The sequence below is a fragment of the Coenobita brevimanus genome, chromosome 60 (assembly GCF_032717465.1).
Source record: "Coenobita brevimanus isolate Jiangsu-jjx chromosome 60, ASM3271746v2, whole genome shotgun sequence".
NCBI lineage: Eukaryota > Metazoa > Arthropoda > Malacostraca > Decapoda > Coenobitidae > Coenobita > Coenobita brevimanus.
Window position 1 is genome coordinate 39,188,428 of NC_137013.1, and position 17,682 is coordinate 39,206,109.

A 17,682-nucleotide genomic window follows, 5' to 3' on the forward strand; every position below is an offset into this window, starting at 1 on the left:
AACTGAAACGAAGAGAAATAAACTAAATGAAACTGAAACAAACTTAAACAAAGTCAAAGAAACTCGCAAGGCCAGAGAAACAGCGAAACAAAACAAACGCACAACAAAGAAAACGAAAATGAAACAGAAAACGGGAGTTGGCGGGATTAGCTGGGAAATGGAAGTGAGAAAAATAAAGACAGGAAGCGTGGGAGCAATAAAGAGAGAGAGAGAGAGAGAGAGAGAGAGAGAGAGAGAGAGAGAGAGAGAGAGAGAGAAAGAATAGAAAAAGGTGAGAAAATGTAAAGATATGAAGCGTGGTAGCGTTAAGAGCCACTGAGAGAGAGAGAGAGAGAGAGAGAGAGAGAGAGAGAGAGAGAGAGAGAGAGAATAAATGTGAAAATGAGAGAAAGTTAGATATGAAGCAGGGCAGCGTTAAAGGCCACTGAGAGAGAGAGAGAGAGAGAGAGAGAGAGAGAGAGAGAGAGAGAGAGAGAGAGAGAGAGAGAGAGGGAGAGAGAGATAAATGTACGCTTTTTAGAGCGAGAAACTAAAGAGAGGAGACAAGAAAAAGTGAGAAAATTATACGAGTAAGAAAACAGATTAAGAAAGTGAGAGAGCTTGTGGGGTGAAAAACATGACAGGAGAAGATATGTTAAGATGAAATGTGAGAAAATAAAGACAGGGACAAGAAAGGAGGGATAACTGAGAGAGAGAGAGAGAGAGAGAGAGAGAGAGAGAGAGAGAGAGAGAGAGAGAGAGAGAGAGAGAGGAATTAATTAGGCCCAGTGATCCGGCTTTAAAAATGGCGCCTTGTACATAAAAACACCAGTCCAGGGTAAAAGTGGACTAATGAAACTGTGTGCGTGTGTGTGTGTGCGTGTGAGTGTGCGTGTGCGTGTGGAGACTGAGAGAGGGTGAGGGTTTGTGTGGGTGTGCGGAGTGAATATGGAAAGAGTGTGTGTGTGTGTGTGTGTGTGTGTGTGTGTGTGTGTGTGTGTGTGTGTGTGTGTGTGTGTGTGAGAGAGAGAGAGAGAGAGAGAGAGAGAGAGAGAGAGGGCGAAACAATGAGCGTGGGTGTGAGTGCTGGGAGGGTGTGTGGGTGTGTGTGTGGGTGTTTGTATTATGTACGTACCGTCAGATTTGTCTGTATGTATACGGTATATATATACGTGTGTGTGTGTGTGTGTGTGTGTGTGTGTGTGTGTGTGTGTGTGTGTGTGTGTGTGCAAAATCTGTGAAACTATATGCCTGTGTGTGTGTGTGTGTGTGTGTGTGTGTGTGTGTGTGTGTGTGTGTGTGTGTGTGTGTATCTGTACGTATCAGTGCGAAAAATAAAGTGTACCAACCCTCCTCTGAAGCCATGTGCGTGCTCATGTGTCTGTGTGTATGTAGGTCAGTGTGTAGGCAAGTTCGTCAGTTGCGTGTGAATGTGCTCCAATGAATTCATTAAACTCAACGTGTGTGTGTGTGTGTGTGTGTGTGTGTGTGTGTGTGTGTGTGTGTGTGTGAGAGAGAGAGAGAGAGAGAGAGAGAGAGAGAGAGAGAGAGAGAGAGAGGATGGTGGTGACCTAACTGAAGGCTTTAACGCGTACTAAACCTAAATTCAATCCTATGGTAAACAAAGCAAGAATATACTACAAATTACGTCCTCGCGCTGAAGAGGTCATTGTACTGAATCACGGCACAGAGAATCATGAATCACTTGAGTATACGCTAATTTTCACCAAGCATATACCGTTTTCTATCACGTCTTACGCAAAGATAAACCCATATACTTAGATCCTTCTCCTTTACCAAACACACCAGTAAGTATAGAGAATCATTAGTGAGGATGAGGAGTGAGAGACTGACGAGGAGGGTGTATGTGAGTGAGGTGGAGAGGGGGACAGGGTGGGTGCGGCCAAGGATGAGGCGGAGGGATGGAGTGGAGAGGCACATGAGAGAGGGAGACGTGAGCTGGAAGCAGGGCAGTGAAATGGCGGGGGACAGGGCGACATGGAGGCGATTTGTTTGTGGCCACCCCTTACGGGATTGAGGCGTCTGGCAATAGATAGAGATAGATAGCTTCTGGACTATTAACGTGAATGAAGTGTGAAGTGCTTAGGTGCATTACATATATACCGTACATACAGATGGTACCTACATTTTTTAGAAGATGAAACAGAGAGGAAAAAAAAAGAAAAAAAAAATTCCATACACCAGATTGCAGGCGTCCTCCATTCATAAAAAAAAAAAATCTAAGTCGGACATACATACATGCATACTCCTACACACATACATACACAGACAGACACACAGACAGACAGGTAGATTGGCGTGTAAACAAATCAGACTAAACGAAAGCATAAAAAAGTTGATAAATAAAAGGCGACTCATCCCTCCGTCCAACCACGCTATACAGATCAACCTTAAAGACGCCATAAATAAAGGCGGAAAATGATATAATCACCTCCTCAGGGATGCGCCTCTTAACTCTACCTCTAAGTCACTACCTCACGTAATTAGGGGTCATTAGCCCTTAATAACCAGGCGAATCAATCATCTATTTTATTCCCACCAGTCCCACGCCATCCTACCGCCGCTGGGATGTATGTAGAGGTATGAGGCTGCAATTAGGAGGTTCAGGTGAGATTTGTGGCTCTCAGATGGATGCAGAGAACGCGGTGATAGGATAGATAGATAGATAGATAGAGAGAGAGAGAGAGAGAGAGACATTCCCGAGAACTGACATGGGCGTGTAATTAACTTCCTCACTTTAAAAATCAAAATAAAATATAAAGATAAAAAATATATGAGTAAAAAGGATAAATAAATATAGAAAAATATATAAAAACTGAGATAATAATAATAAAAAAAATCTTGGAGCGAAAATGAGCAATATTGCGAGAGTTAAAAAGAAAAAAGAAGTATTGAAGTGAAAAGAATTGGAAACACATAATACTGGATGGACGATATGAAGAGGGGATAAGCAGGCACTGGGAAAATGAGAGAGAGAGAGAGAGAGAGAGAGAGAGGGCCATTCTCTACGGTTCATCATATAATCTGTATCGACACGCATTCTCTCTCTCTCTCTCTCTCTCACACACACACACACACACACACACACACACACACACACTCAAGGACATACAACAGTCCATTATTATAATCTCTCCCCCCCCTCTCTCTCTCTCTCTCTCTCTCTCTCTCTCTCTCTCACCCGCATTACTCAGGCCACCAACCCACCAAAGCCCATCTTCAACTGCCTTTGATTTCGAGGTGAACACTCCATCACCCTCTCTCTCTCTCTCTCTCTCTCTCTCACCACCCTTGATTTAGAATTTTACTTCGAATTAACACGCCATCACTTTGTTTTCTATCTTGTTAACCTCTTCACACCGACCACGTACTATTTCCTTCTTGCTAATCTCGAAGAATTTATTGGAGAGAGAGAGAGAGAGAGAGTCTACCTGTTCTTACCTCCAGGCATTCAAGGAGTAAGCTGCAGGTCATTAACAAGCACGAGACAACAGAAGGAAACACAGAAACAGACAGATAAATAGATAGATGGACTAGCTGATAGATAGATAGGTAAGTAGGCAGGCAAGTAGGCAGATAAGTGGATGGAAGAACAGATGGATGGATGGAGAAAAACAGATTGACTGACAGGTAAATGGATAGACAGGCAGAGAGACAGACGAATAATCAATCAATCAAATAATAATTAAAGATAAAATTTCTATTCTTCTTTTCTCTTACCTCCATGCAGGGAAGGAGTCAGCTGTAGGTCATTAACGAGCCACGAGGTAACAGTCAGGTGCTCGCTCAGGTAGGCGGGCACGACACACCTGAGCCCCGCTGTGTTACCTCTCATTACCACCTGGTCATACACTTGCACCTGGAACCCACCTACCACCACTGAAAAAATAAAATGTAAAATAAAAGAAGATAAAAAGATAAATAAATAAATAAATAAATAAAGAGGGGTTATATGGAAGAGTTGAGTTTTTTTTATTATTGGTATTGTAATTATTTTCATTATTAGTATCATTAGTATTAGTATCCTGATTATTGTAATTAGTAACACATCTAAAACACTTATATATTATTATTGGCTATAAATACATACAGACACACTCACCCACACCCACACCCACACACACAACCCCCTCACCCATCCACACCCACAACCCCCCACCCATCCACAACCCCTCACCCATCCACTCCCACACACACACACACACACACACACACACACACACACACACACACACACACACACACACACACCCCCCACACCCAACCACACACACACACACACACACACACACACACACACACACACACACACAAACCCCTCCCCCAACACAGCCACAACCCTCTACACCCCTACTCAGCAGCAGCATCGACCACAATTAACCTTTGGGCCAACCTGTAACATCCAATTAACTCGCGACACACTTCTAAATATACTCCACCCTCGTCAAAGCTTCACCACCACCACGTTTTTGTCGGCCTGGGTCTTGCTGCCTCCGGACGATTTTATTCAATTAGGTACCTTTCCTGTTAAAGGCTGTGAGTCATATTCTAAGTGATAATTACATCTACAAACGCCTTTTTCTTTGGAGTTCGTTTACGCATATTACACCTTGATATTATGTTACATATTACTTTATTTATTTATTACAACTTTATTTATCTTTCTTAATACCATAGTTGCTCATGTTGTTCTGGCTTAATCCTAGTTTGCATGACCCATCGACCACAGGTAAGCCGTCCTTCTGGTTCAATACTGTGTATACACCGTGTAGGGATCCGGCACCCCCTTCCAGTAGACAGCGCTTTGCCAGGATCGAACCAGGGTCCTTCCCACAGTAAGATGCAGGGATATATGAGAAGGTCTGGCTCCTGGGTGGACGCCGTGCTGCTCCAACAAAGGTGCAGAGCGACACCAAGGGATATGTGCCTTGGTAACCTACTCGTAAAAGGGGAAAACAGGTGTAACGTGCAAGGTAAATCACAAAAAGAAGAAGTGCTAAGAAACCCCATACATCATTAGTACGGCCCTAGCTACTCCCTTCAGTTCGAATGGTCTCTCCAGTCCTTCATTTATGCAACAGGTCAACTCTGGAACTGTCTCCCTCTGTCTGTATTCCTACTTCCTATGATCTCCAGTCTTTCAAACGCAGTGTGTCCAGGCATCTCGAAATGAACGGATCTTGAATTTGCCTCTCTTTTGTATTGTTTTTCTCTTGGAAGGGACGGTCTGGGAGCTCCTTGCCTTTGGTTCCTTCTTCCTTGAAAAAAAAAAAAAATCGTCTGGACAAGGCAAGAATAAAACCAAAATTACACCATCACTCTGAAGGGGTTGTTAGTGTTATTTCCTATCTTTTATCTACGTCATTTCTGGCTGTATTCTTGCCACCTCCAGACGATTTTATTCAGCTTACCAGGGGCTTTTTCCACCTGGAGGGGTTAGGTACGGCACTCCCTTAACCCGTTCAGTTCAAGTGGTGTGCCGTAAGCTGAATGAAATCGTCTGGGAGCAGTGAGAAAAAGGTATAGAAGAAGGAATGTGCTGGAAGGAGTTAGGGTACAAATTCGCCGTAATCTCTCTCTCTCTCTCACACACACACATACATACACATAGAAAGAGAGAGAGAGAGAGAGAGAGAGAGAGAGAGAGAGAGACCCACCTAAAAAACACATACACAAACCCCACAACACTTACACCTCAAACCCTCCCCCTCCCTTACCCGCCATCACGCCTCCCCTCCTCCAACCCACCCCCATCCCAAGTGAGCGTAGGTAGAGGCCACAATAAAGCCTCATTAAGCTACAAATTCGCCCTAAGCTGCGGGGAGTTAAAATCCGCGAAACAGATGGCGTCGACTCCGGCTAGTTTCAAGTCTCGCTTCGCTAAGTTTCGGGGATGCCAGCGCTGTTTCAAGTTTCCCCCCGATATCCCGTGACAAATTACATCCTGCGATCTAATTTGGTGTGTGTGTGTGTGTGTGTGTGTGTGTGTGTGTGTGTGTGTGTGTGTGTGTGTGTGTGTGTGTGTGTGTACAAATCGTCTCAAGCACCTAACATGACACAGTGAGTGAGTGACCCTTTTCTGTCAAATGAAGATAAATCAACCTAAGCCAGCAAGAATAATATAACGAAGGGAACAGGTTTTTTGTCATATACGAGAAGCAACAACAAACAAGAACAATAACAACAAACTACAACAACAACAATAATAATAATAATAATAATAATAAGTTGAGAGGCAGAAGAGAGAGTTATATGTGGAAAGGAAGAGAGAGGTGAAAAGATTAGTAAGAGAGAGTAAGAAGAGAGTGGATCAGGAATTTGGAAGGAATTTGAGTGTAAAGTGGAGGGACTGTAAGAAAATGTTCTGGAGAGAAGTGAAAAGAGTAAGACAGGGTGGAAGTGAAGTTAGCAGGGGAGTGAAAGATAAACATGGTAGATTACTAGTGGAGAAGGGAGAAAAAGTGAGCAGATGGAGAGAACACTTTAAGGAATTGTTGAACGTAGAGGATGGAAGTAATGCGAGTATAAGTGGCTGGGGAATGGCTGGGAGAAGGAGGGAGGTGAGAAGACAGGTAGAAATCAGTAGGATAGAGGTTGTGGAAGCAATGAAGAAAGTTAAATCGGGGAAAGCCCCAGGAATTGATGGAGTGTGTGGTGAGATGCTGAAGCATGGGGGAGAGATAGTAGTAGAATGGATGTGGAAGATGTGCAGATTGGCCTGGGAGGAAGGTAGAGTCCCGGAGGATTGGAAGTCAGGTATAATTATTCCCTTGTACAAAGGAAAAGGGGAAAAAGAAGTGTGTGGTAATCATAGGGGCATTTGTCTTCTTAGTATAATAGGAAAAGTGTATGGTAGGATACTTATAGACAGAGTTAGAGAAAGAACAGAGAAATTAGTTGGAGAAGAACAGGGAGGCTTTAGGAAGGGAAGAGGTTGTGTAGATCAGATATTCATTCTTAGATCTTTAGTGGAAAAGTTTCTAGAGAACGGAAAGAAGTTGTATGCGGCTTTCATGGATTTGGAGAAAGCATATGACAGGGTGGATAGACAAGGATTGTGGAAAGTGTTAAGAATATATGGAGTAGATGGGAAGTTGTTGAATGCTGTGAAGAGTATGTATGATGGTGCTAAGGCTGCAGTGCGTGTGGATGGTGAACTAAGTGAATTTTTCTCTTTGAAAGTTGGTTTGAAACAGGGATGTGTCATGTCTCCATGGTTGTTCAATCTGTACATGGATGGGGTAATAAAAGAGGTACAAGGTAGGGTAGTGGATGTTGGAGTGGCCCTGGTGAGAGAGGATAGTGTTTGGAAACTCCCTGTACTGTTGTTTGCAGATGATACTGTGTTGTTGAGTGAAGATGAAGGGGAGCTGCAAGGCTTGGTGGATGAGTTTGAGAGAGTGTGTAAGAAACGGAACCTAAAGGTGAATGTAGGGAAGAGTAAAGTGATGGTCTTTGAGAGAGGTGAAGTCAGTGAATGTATAGCGAGGTTGGATGGTGAGGAATTGGAAAATGTGAGTACGTTTAAGTATTTGGGTAGTGTGATGAGTAAGGATGGAGGTTTGGAGGGTGAAGTGCTTGAAAGGGTACAGCAGGGAAGAAAGGTTGCTGGTTCCTTGAAAGCAGTGATAAGAAACAGGGAAGTGAGCATGGAAGTAAAAGTTACTACATGACAGTATTGTGATACCAACTCTAACGTACGGAAGTGAAGCTTGGACGTTGTTGGAAGGACACAAGTCAAGAGTGAGAGCAGTGGAAATGAGTTATTTAAGAGGAGCTTGTGGAGTCACGTGGAGAGACAGGCTGACGAATGAGGATATAAAGGAGCGTTGTGGTGTTGATGTGGATGTGATAGGAAGCGTTGTGAGGAACACACTGAGGTGGTTTGGCCATGTGGAGAGGATGGAGGGTGAAAGACTGACGAAGAGAGTGTATGTGAGCGAGGTGGAGGGTGGAAGAGGGAGGGGGAGACCGAGGATGAGATGGAGGGATGGGGTGGAGAGGTATATGAGAGAGGGGGGTGTGAGTTGGGAGCAGGGTAGTGAAATGGCGGGGGACAGGGCGACTTGGAGGCGATTTGTTTGTGGCCACCCCAAACGGGATTGAGGCGTCTGGCAATAGATAGATAGATAGATAGATAATAATAATAATAATAATAACAAACAACAATAACAACTACAAGAACAACAAGGCCAACAAGGCCAACAAGACCATATGAAGTGTGTCCGCGGCTCTGTGGTTGTCCCGGTGGAGTCAGTAGCCCGTCCCTGTACAGCGTCTCCCTACCACAAAACAACATCAGTAACAACGCCACCACGACAACCACAGTAACTAGATAACAACAACAACAACAGTAACACCACCACCACCACAACAACACCACCACCACCACCACCACCATCATCATCATCATCACCACCACCACCACAACCATAATCATCACAACAACAACAACAGTAACACCACCACCACCACAACAACACCACCACCACCACCACCACCATCATCATCATCATCACCACCACCACCACAACCATAATCATCACAATAACAACAACAAAATATCAACAACAAAAACAACGAAACCACCACCACCACCACCACCACCACCACCAACAACAACAACAACAACAACAACAACTACAATAACAACAACAACAACCTTGTCGCCGCTCTTGGTACTTCGTATCGACTAAATTCCGCATGATTTTGTTCAGTTGTGTCAATCCTAGCAGAAAGGAGGTTGTTCATCATCACCATCATCATCATCATCATCATCACCATCACCAACATCAGTCACCATCATCATCAGCACCACCACCACAATCATTATTACCACCACTACCACCACAACCATCATCATCAACATCAACATCAACATTCACATCAGCGTCATTATCATATCATCATCACCATCATCATCACTAACACCAACACCACCACCGTCATCATCATCATCCACATCCACATAAGCGTTGTTACCATATCATCATCACCATCACCACCACCACAACCATCATCACCGTATTCCTCATAATCACGATGTTCACCACCATAATCATCAAAACCAATATCATCATCATCACCATCATTACCGCCATCATCACCACCGGCTCATCATTACCACCACTATCACCACCAGCCTCCTAACTAATTAATCCGTCGTTTCTCCTTTAATTACGTACAAACATATCAGCCAATTCAGCTCCCTAACTGTTTACAACGCCATTCAAATATATCACACCAAAATCCATAGCGCTAGATGGGGGGGCGTCCTTCATTCACTCACTTGATGTAGTGCTGCTTACTTCTTCCTTCATGGCGATCATTCTTTTTCTGTGTCTGCCCTCTTCCTTTCCCATTTCTCCCATCCTTTCTGTCACTGTTTATTACTCTTCTTTTCAATTCAGTGGTTTCCTATAATTCAGGAAACCATTTACTACGCTGGGAGGTAGCCATACAGACAAATAAAGGGGTGACGGGGAGCCTACTATGGTGCCCCTGTTAATTCGGTGGAGACACGCAAATGCAGCATCCACCCAGGAATCAAACCTCCATACTACTCCCCGAGCCTCGCTGTGACATGGCACCGTCAGCCACATGGCAACATAGGTTCTCTGCACGGGATGGCCCTGCAGGGGCGACTGCTTGCCTACAGTTGATGGGTCTGCTCTATCAGACAGACTTGGGTAGCACAACAACACAAACTAAATATACACAGGTTTAGATTTAGTATCTCTAATATTATTTTTTATTCCCCCCTCCCCAACACACACACACTATATGTTACACCTCTCTCTCTCTCTCTCTCTCTCTCTCTCTCTCTCTCTCTCAATATCACGTTTTATTACTTCAATTCACGGTTTGTCATTCTGTCACTAACTTTTTCTCACTGTCAGTTCGATGCGCTTTCTCTCTCTCTCTCTCTCTCTCTCTCACACACACACACACACACACACACACACAGAGGGAAAACACACTGAACACAAAAACTCATCTCTGTATCTATTTATCTATATACTAACCTGTTCTTCTATCTATTTGTCAATCTGTCTACTTATCTATCTGCTTATATAGTCATCTTTATATCACCCATCAACCAATCAATCTCCCCAGTTTATCTCTACGTGCCTATCCATCCATCCATCAATCCCTCTAACGTTCATCTATCCAGTTTATCTCTGTGTCTATCCATCTATCCATCCATCCCTCAATCCTTTTATCTATCCATCTATCTATCTATCCACCTCACCATCCATCCAGCAATCCCTCTATCTATCTAACTTCCATCTATCCAGTTTATGTGCCTATCCATCCATCCATCCATCCCTCTATTCAACTTCCATCCACCTCACCTGCTCTGACGATGGTGGGGGTGGCCAAGAGCGTGCCTAGGGTGGATGACGCCCTGCACGTGAGGGTGGAGGAGTGGATGCTGGGGGTGTAGCGGTGATGGGGGAACGGTGGGAAGTGCAGGGACCCGTTGGCCAGCAGGTGGAGTAGCCCATCCACCTGTTAACAGAGAGAGAGGCGGAGATGTGGGTTAGAAGTGAATTACAGAGGTGTGTGGATTAGAGAGAGATGTGGATCAGAGAGAGAGGTGGAGATGTGGGATAGGTGTGGATTACACAGAGAGAGGTGTTGATTAGAGAGAGATGTGGATTAGACAGAGGTGTGGATTAGGGAGATGTGGATTAGAGAGAGATGTGGATTGGATGGATGTAAGTGTTGTGTTGTTACTGTTGTTATTGTGGCTCTACCCTCATCTGGACGTGACCTTTTCTTCTGCAGTCCACCATTCTCCTTTCGGGGGATTGGGAGGGGACTGATGGACACTTATAACAGGGCAGCTACACCGCCATAAAACAGGAGAGAACAGAATAACAGCCAACAGGACGCTTGGAGACGATAAGACGAGATGATAAAGGCAGGGGAAGTGGACAGAGGATAGGGAAAGAGGCCATTACAAGATTTCTTACTTAATTCTGTCCCTTTCTTCAGATGCGTTAATTATCTTAGAGGGTAATTATTGAACTTAATGAGCTAGATACAGCCTTAAGTACCCCTTTAATACTATGACTTTTCTAAATTACATAAAATCGTTTGAAGCTGCTAGAATGAAATGCAAAAAAGACGACATAGGATTGAAGGAGTTAATTAAGTGGGGCCGGTGGATGGGTGAAGTGGAGAGATGGAGAGCTAATGTGGAGGAAGGTATGAAGGTGGAGGTTACAGGGTGAGAAGAGTGGAGAGATGGAAGGTTTATGTGGAGGAAGGTAAGGAGGTGGAGGCTGTGGAGAGACAGGAGTGGAGAGAGGTGAGAGGGAACTGTAAACACATAGGGAGTGAGACTTGTTGTGGAGCGTGTGTGGGGGAGAGAGACCAACTTGTGGAGATATGGAGGGATGGAGGGAGATAGTGGAGGGGTGAAGTTAGTGGAGGCGAGTGGAGAGGTTGAGGGAGGGGGTATGAGAAAGACAACAGTGAAGTGAGGAAGACTGGGCATATGTGGAGTGAATCCTATGGTGGAGAGAGAGAGAGAGAGAGAGAGAGAGAGAGAGAGAGAGAGAGAGAGAGAGAGAGAGAGACGAATGGAGAAGTTTGGAGACTGAGAGGAAAAAAGCAGACGTTAGGAATGTGAGAAAGAGTGTAGAAAAGGCGGAGATAAAGAAAGAAGGATGGAGACAGTGGAGGGGAAGAGGTGAAGACGGAGGAAAACTAAGTGTGGAAAAGTTAGGAGATAAGAAAGGAGATACGGAGAAGTTAAGGAGAGAGAGGGAGAGAGAGAGAGAGAGAGAGAGAGAGAGAGAGAGAGAAAGCGGAGGCAGGTAGACAGGGATGAGGAGAGAAGGTAAAAAAACATGAAGATGGTAAACTATAAGGAGATAAAAAAATAATTAAGCATCATAAACATTAGTCAATATGAAGTACAGGAATTATTTGGCGAATGTTTACGGTCGTTAAATAAAAGTGGTTCAAGTTAACTTTATTACAACACATGCAATGGCTATTTTTTCTCGCCTTTAGCAATAAAATCTCTCTGTGAATACTGTTAACTGTTTAGCATTGTCCACAGAACCTTCTCTCTCTCTCTGTCTATGTCTGTCTGTCTGTCTCTCTCTCTCTGTCTAAATCTAATTATCTATATCTATCTATCTACCTACCTACTCTCTCTCTCTCAGTTTATATCTACCTACCTACCTACCTGTCTATACATCTATCTATACCTACCTATCTATCTATCTGTCTGTCTACCCATATATCTATCCATCAACCTATCTATCCATCCATACATCAATCAATCTATACATCTATCTATTCCTATCTATCTAACTATCCATCCATCCATCCATCCGTCTATCTATCCATCCATCCATCCATCCATCCATCCATCCATCCATCTATCTTCAAAAATAACAGTACTCATAAACAATTACAATGCATTACTTATTTTTAGAGCCACTCGTCCCTGAGAAAAATGATTTACCAAAAAGCGAAATATTACTCAAACTTGTGTATTTTTTTGTGAGAGGAAAATTACACAGGATTATTATTAAGAGGAAAATGTCACACAGAGTTTACTTCTTAGTTCTGGCGGCCATATTGTCATTTAACAGTATCAGTAACACCAATTTTGAAAAGGAGAGAGAGAGAGAGAGAGAGAGAGAGAGAGAGAGAGAATATGAGGATGGTAAAAGAAAGACATGTAAATGGTTAAGGAAACAGAGGAATGTAACAGATGACAGAAAAGAGGAAATGGAGATGAGAGAGAGAGAGAGAGAAACATTGCGTCTCCTATGGGAAATCTGTATTTACGGTATATATAAATGAACTGCTGGAGCGATATGTGTTTTATTAGTGTGTGTGTGTGTGTGTGTGTGTGTGTGTGTGTGTGTGTGTGTGAGAGAGAGAGAGAGAGAGAGAGGAAAAGGAGGGAGGTAAGAGGAGAGGAGACAGAAGAGAGAAGGGAATGTGATGCACCCCTGGGAACGTTTGGAAGGAAGAGCAGCGAATCCACTCCACCTCTCTCTCTCTCTCTCTCTCTCTCTCTCTCTTTCTCTCTCTCTCTCTCACTCTCTCTCTCACACACACACACACACACACACACACACACACACACACACACACACACACACACACGGCTAATTTTCCTAAGGGTCTGCAAACACTTCTTTTCCCATTTCCACAAATTTAGTAACTTCTCTCTCTCTCTCTCTCTCTCTCTCTCTCTCTCTCTCTCTCTCTCTCTCTCTCTCTCTCTCTCTCTCTCTCTCCATTTCCTCTTTTCTATTTTCTCCTTTGCTTTCCAATACTTCTTAAACCATTTTCATTTCTTTCTCTTACCATCCTCTCTCTCTCTCTCTCTCTCTTTCCTCTTTTCTGTTTTCTCCTATTACTTTCCAATATTTCTTAAACCATTTTCATTTCTTTCTCTTACCATCCTCTCTCTCTCTCTCTCTCTCTCTCTCTCTCTCTCTCTCTCTCTCTCTCTCTCTCGCTCATTGTCCCCTGCAGCTCCCAAGAACACAACCGCACAGGAATATCGCCGACGCCTGTTAAAAATTTCATCCCACATGTCTAGCCTACTGAAACTTGCATCGAGGTCACTAAATTTGTGGGATGGGGAGTAGTCCTGGTCTGTGGGGGAGCTGGAGAGTGAGGGAGGGAGGGAGGGGAAGGAGACGGGAAGAGAGGAAGGGAGGGAGGGGAAGGAGACGGGAAGAGAGGAAGGGAGGGACGAGGAGAAGGAGAGAGGAATGCAGTGTTGGTGGAGTGCGAGTGGTTGTGAAGTGTGGAAGTGTTATTAAGTGACGGCGAGGATGAGGACTCTTTCTTGCAGTTCCTCTCTCTCTCTCTCTCTCTCTCTCTCTCTCTCTCTCTCTCTCTCTCTCTCGTATCATCCAGGCTAACAACATTTACTCGCAGTTCCCCTACAAGACACTTGGTTATATCATTCCAGATGCCCTTTCGTACTTCCTCTCTCTCTCTCTCTCTCTATCTATCTATCTATTTTCCTGCCTCTCTCCCCTGTCTGTCTCCTCTTTATCTATTCTTCCATCATGAACCCTTTTCTCTTTGCCTCCACTTCCTCTTCTTCCTCTCTCTCTCTCTCTCTTTCTCTTTCTCTTTCTCTCCCTCTCTCTCTCTCTCTCGTGTCTTTCCTCTTATGCTTTCTTTGTATGCTTGCTTTTTCTCTACTTTCTCTCTTACTTCTCTCTCTCTACCCTCTATCTCCCCCCTCTCTCTCTCTCATACATAGACAGATTAATAGAAAAAAAACAGTGAGACATGCAGACATACATCTCGATACAGAGATATGAGAGAGAGAGAGAGAGAGAGAGAGAGAGAGAGAGAGAGATACAATATGTTGGAAGGTGGTGATGTTATACCAACCCACGTAACACCATTTACTCACCATTGCCCCACCATCACACTTCGTTACATCACACCAGACATCCTCTCTCCCTCCTCTCCCTCTCTCCCACCCTCCCTCTCTCTCACTCTCTCTCTCCCTCCTCTCCCTCTCTCCCACCCTCCCTCTCTCTCACTCTCTCTCTCCCTCCTTCCCCTCTCTCATTTTCACCTTTCCCTGTCTTTCTCAGTATCATTTCTCAAACATCTTCCTCATTTCTATCCTTTACACGTTCCTTACTCTCTCTCGCTCTCTCTCTTTACCCTCCCTCCTCTCTCTCATCTGCACTACACACTTCCCCTCCCCCTCTCCACCCCCTTATTCCCCCTCACCTCTATATCCCATACCCCCTCCCTTTTTATCCTCTCTCCCTTACTTCTCTCCACCTTCCTTCCCTCTTTCCCCTCAACCCTCCCTCCCCTCCTCCATCACTCCTCTCTCCTCCCCCTCTTTAATCTACCCCATCTCTTTCCCTTCCTGTCCCTCTTCCGTACCTCCTTTCTTTCCTTCTCTCTCTCCTCTCTTCCATTTCTTCTTCTCCCTTCCTATTTCCTTCTCTCTCCTCTCTGTTCTCCTCCCCACTTTCCCTCCCCCTTCCCCACTTCTCTCTCTACTCTTCCCTCCCTCCACTCTCTTCCTCCTCCTTCATTAGTTCCCTCTCTTCCTTCCTCCTCCTTCATTAGTTCCCTCTCTTCCTTCCTCCTCCTTCCGTACCTCGTTCTCTCCCTTCCGTCTTCCTTATCCTCCCCAATCCCTAATCTCTCTTCCTCCCTCCTCTCCTGCTCCCTCGTTCCCCTCCCTCCCCCTCCATCCCTTCTCTCTCGTCCTTCTCTTCCCTTCACCTTCCTTCTCTCCCTTCCTCTTCCTTCTCTCCCTACCTCTTCCTCCTTCTCTCCCTTCCTTCTTCCTTATCCTCCTCCCAATCCCCAATCTCTTCTCCCCTCTCCTCTCCCACTCCCTCTTCCCCTCCTCACTCCCCTTTCCCCTCCCCCTCCCTCTACCACACATTAAATAACTAGTCTTCATCCTATTTTTCTTTCATAGATTTTTTTTTTTTACAGTCGTTTATAACTTAGGTTGAAAAAATACCATAATATTAAGTAAAGTTAAACTCGGCATTAAAAAAAAAAAAAGGAAAACTCTACCTAGCTTTTTTCGTAACTTTTTTCTCCCTCTCAGCTCACCCTTCCCCAACCCCTTCTGCTTCCCCCCCCCCCTTTCCCCTCTCTCTCCTTCTCCCTCCCTCTCTCTGTCTCTCTCCTTTTCCCTTCCTCCATCTCTCTCTCTCTCTCCCCTCCCCACCCCTCCCCATGCCCTCCCTAACTTCACCGTTACATAACTCCCCAGTCTATTTTTTCCTCCCTCCCCCTCACCTCCCCCGATCTTTCCTTCCTCTTTTAACCTCTCCTCAACCCCATCCCCCAATGGATCCCTCTTAAAATCGTCTGAAATCGTCTGGCGTAACACAGAAATAAAACACACAGTAGGGAGTTAACAAAGGCTTTCAAATATTCTCCAACCCGAATGATCTATGTTGATAATGGTTGTTTGTTACATCCTGGGGCTGAAAGGGTTAGTAAATTATTTTTCGCCTTTACTACTGCTACTAATAATAATAGTAATAACAACAATAATTTTAATAATAATAATAATAAAAAGAAGAAGAAGAAGAAGAAGACGAAGAAGAAGAAGAAGAAGAAGACCGACAGGAAGAAGAAAAAAGGATGAAGAAAAGGTGATGATGATGATGAAGACTTTTCCTCCACCGTCCCTCACTATTAACAATAATAATGAAAATAATAATAATAATAATAATAATAATAATAATAATAATAATAATAATCAGAAAAAGAAGAAGAACAAGAAGACGAAGGAAAGAAGAAGACGAGAGGAAGAAAAAAAAGATGAAGAAAAAATGATGATGATGACTGTTCCTCCAGCGTGCCTGCCTCTCCACGCCCCTCACTCACCTGGTGTATTGTCCTGCCGTCGGTGTGGGTCCAGGTGACGGTGGGTGCGGGGTCGCCGACGGCCTGGCAGTCCAACACGGCGCCGCTGCTGTTGGTGAAGTGCAGGTGGCGGGGCGGCTCTCCACTGATGGCCAGGCGGGGCGGGGGGGTGGCGTGACGGCGGTGACGGCGAGGGGAAGACAGGTACAGGGCAGGTGGGAAAAGAGGGGAAGGACGAAGGGCAGGTGGGAGGAGAGGGGAAGGCTGAACGGCAGGTGGGATGAGAGGGGAGGGCTGAAAGGCAGGTGGGAAGAGAGGGGAAGGACGAAGGGCAGGTAGGAAGAGAGGGGAAGCATGTCCGTGAAGCGGAAAGGGAGGGGAGGGGTACTGGGGAGATTGCAAGAGAGACGAGGGGTTCTGAAGAGACGAGAAGAGAGACGAGAGGTCCTGGGGAGATGGGGAGGGAGATGAGGAATTCTGGGCAGGTGAGAAGAGAGGGGAAGGCTTTAGGGTTGGTGGAAAGGGAGAGGAAGACTTTAGGGCAGGAGGGAAGAGAGGAGAGGGGTTCAGGGCACGGCTGGAGGGGTTGATGGGATGGACAAATCGGCTTATGGAGGGGGGAAGGCGTGGTGAGGACTCTAAGTGGCTTGATAAAATGGGTGTTCCTTCTGCGAGAGGCGAAGTACTGTCCAGGTGACTTGCCCATACACCCAGTCCTCCAGCCAACACTGCAACACATGAAGAGAAAATAATTAATACTGAAAAGATATCATTTGTGACACTAACTTCCATATTTACGACTGTATTCTAGGTGGCAATTTAAGCTTCGTTGCACCTTTTTCTTAGCGATTTATTATTCCCAGTATACCCTGACATGCTCTTTTATGTGTTATCAGTATTGGCCTCGTTATCCTCAGTACCATACAAAGAGATAAAAACTGGCAATAAATCTAATATACCGCTACAGAAAAGGCACTACCAAAACCTCCTGTACTATCAACAATTGGGCGTATATAGTTCCTGTATTTCTTGAAGGGTTACGTAGACGAAGGAGCAGAAGGACACCCCATCGATGGAGCAGTAAGACACCACGCTGAAGGAGCAGGACACCCCATCGATGGAGCAGTAAGACACCACGCTGAAGGAGCAGGACACCCCATCGAAGGAGCAGGACACCCCATCAAAGGAGCAGGACACCCCATCAAAGGAGCAGGACACCCCATCAAAGGAGCAGGACACCCCATCAAAGGAGCAGGACACCCCATCAAAGGAGCAGGACACCCCATTGAAGGAGCAGGACACCCCATCAAAGGAGCAGGA

At 45.0% G+C, this 17,682-nt stretch overlaps 1 protein-coding gene across 1 annotated transcript in view; it reads right to left on the minus strand.

The window, feature by feature from the left end:
• LOC145403387 (cell adhesion molecule Dscam2-like) overlaps window positions 1-17,154 on the minus strand; it is a 115,884-nt gene extending 98,730 nt beyond the window's left edge. The window contains exons 1-5 of the mRNA XM_080275170.1: window positions 17,149-17,154; window positions 17,065-17,090; window positions 16,384-16,507; window positions 10,356-10,512; window positions 3,721-3,879 (exon numbers count right to left, since the gene is read on the minus strand). Of these exons, the coding sequence (XP_080131296.1) occupies window positions 3,721-3,879; window positions 10,356-10,512; window positions 16,384-16,507; window positions 17,065-17,090; window positions 17,149-17,154 (472 nt within the window). The remainder of the gene's footprint in view (window positions 1-3,720; window positions 3,880-10,355; window positions 10,513-16,383; window positions 16,508-17,064; window positions 17,091-17,148) is intronic.
• Window positions 17,155-17,682: the final 528 nt, after the last annotated feature.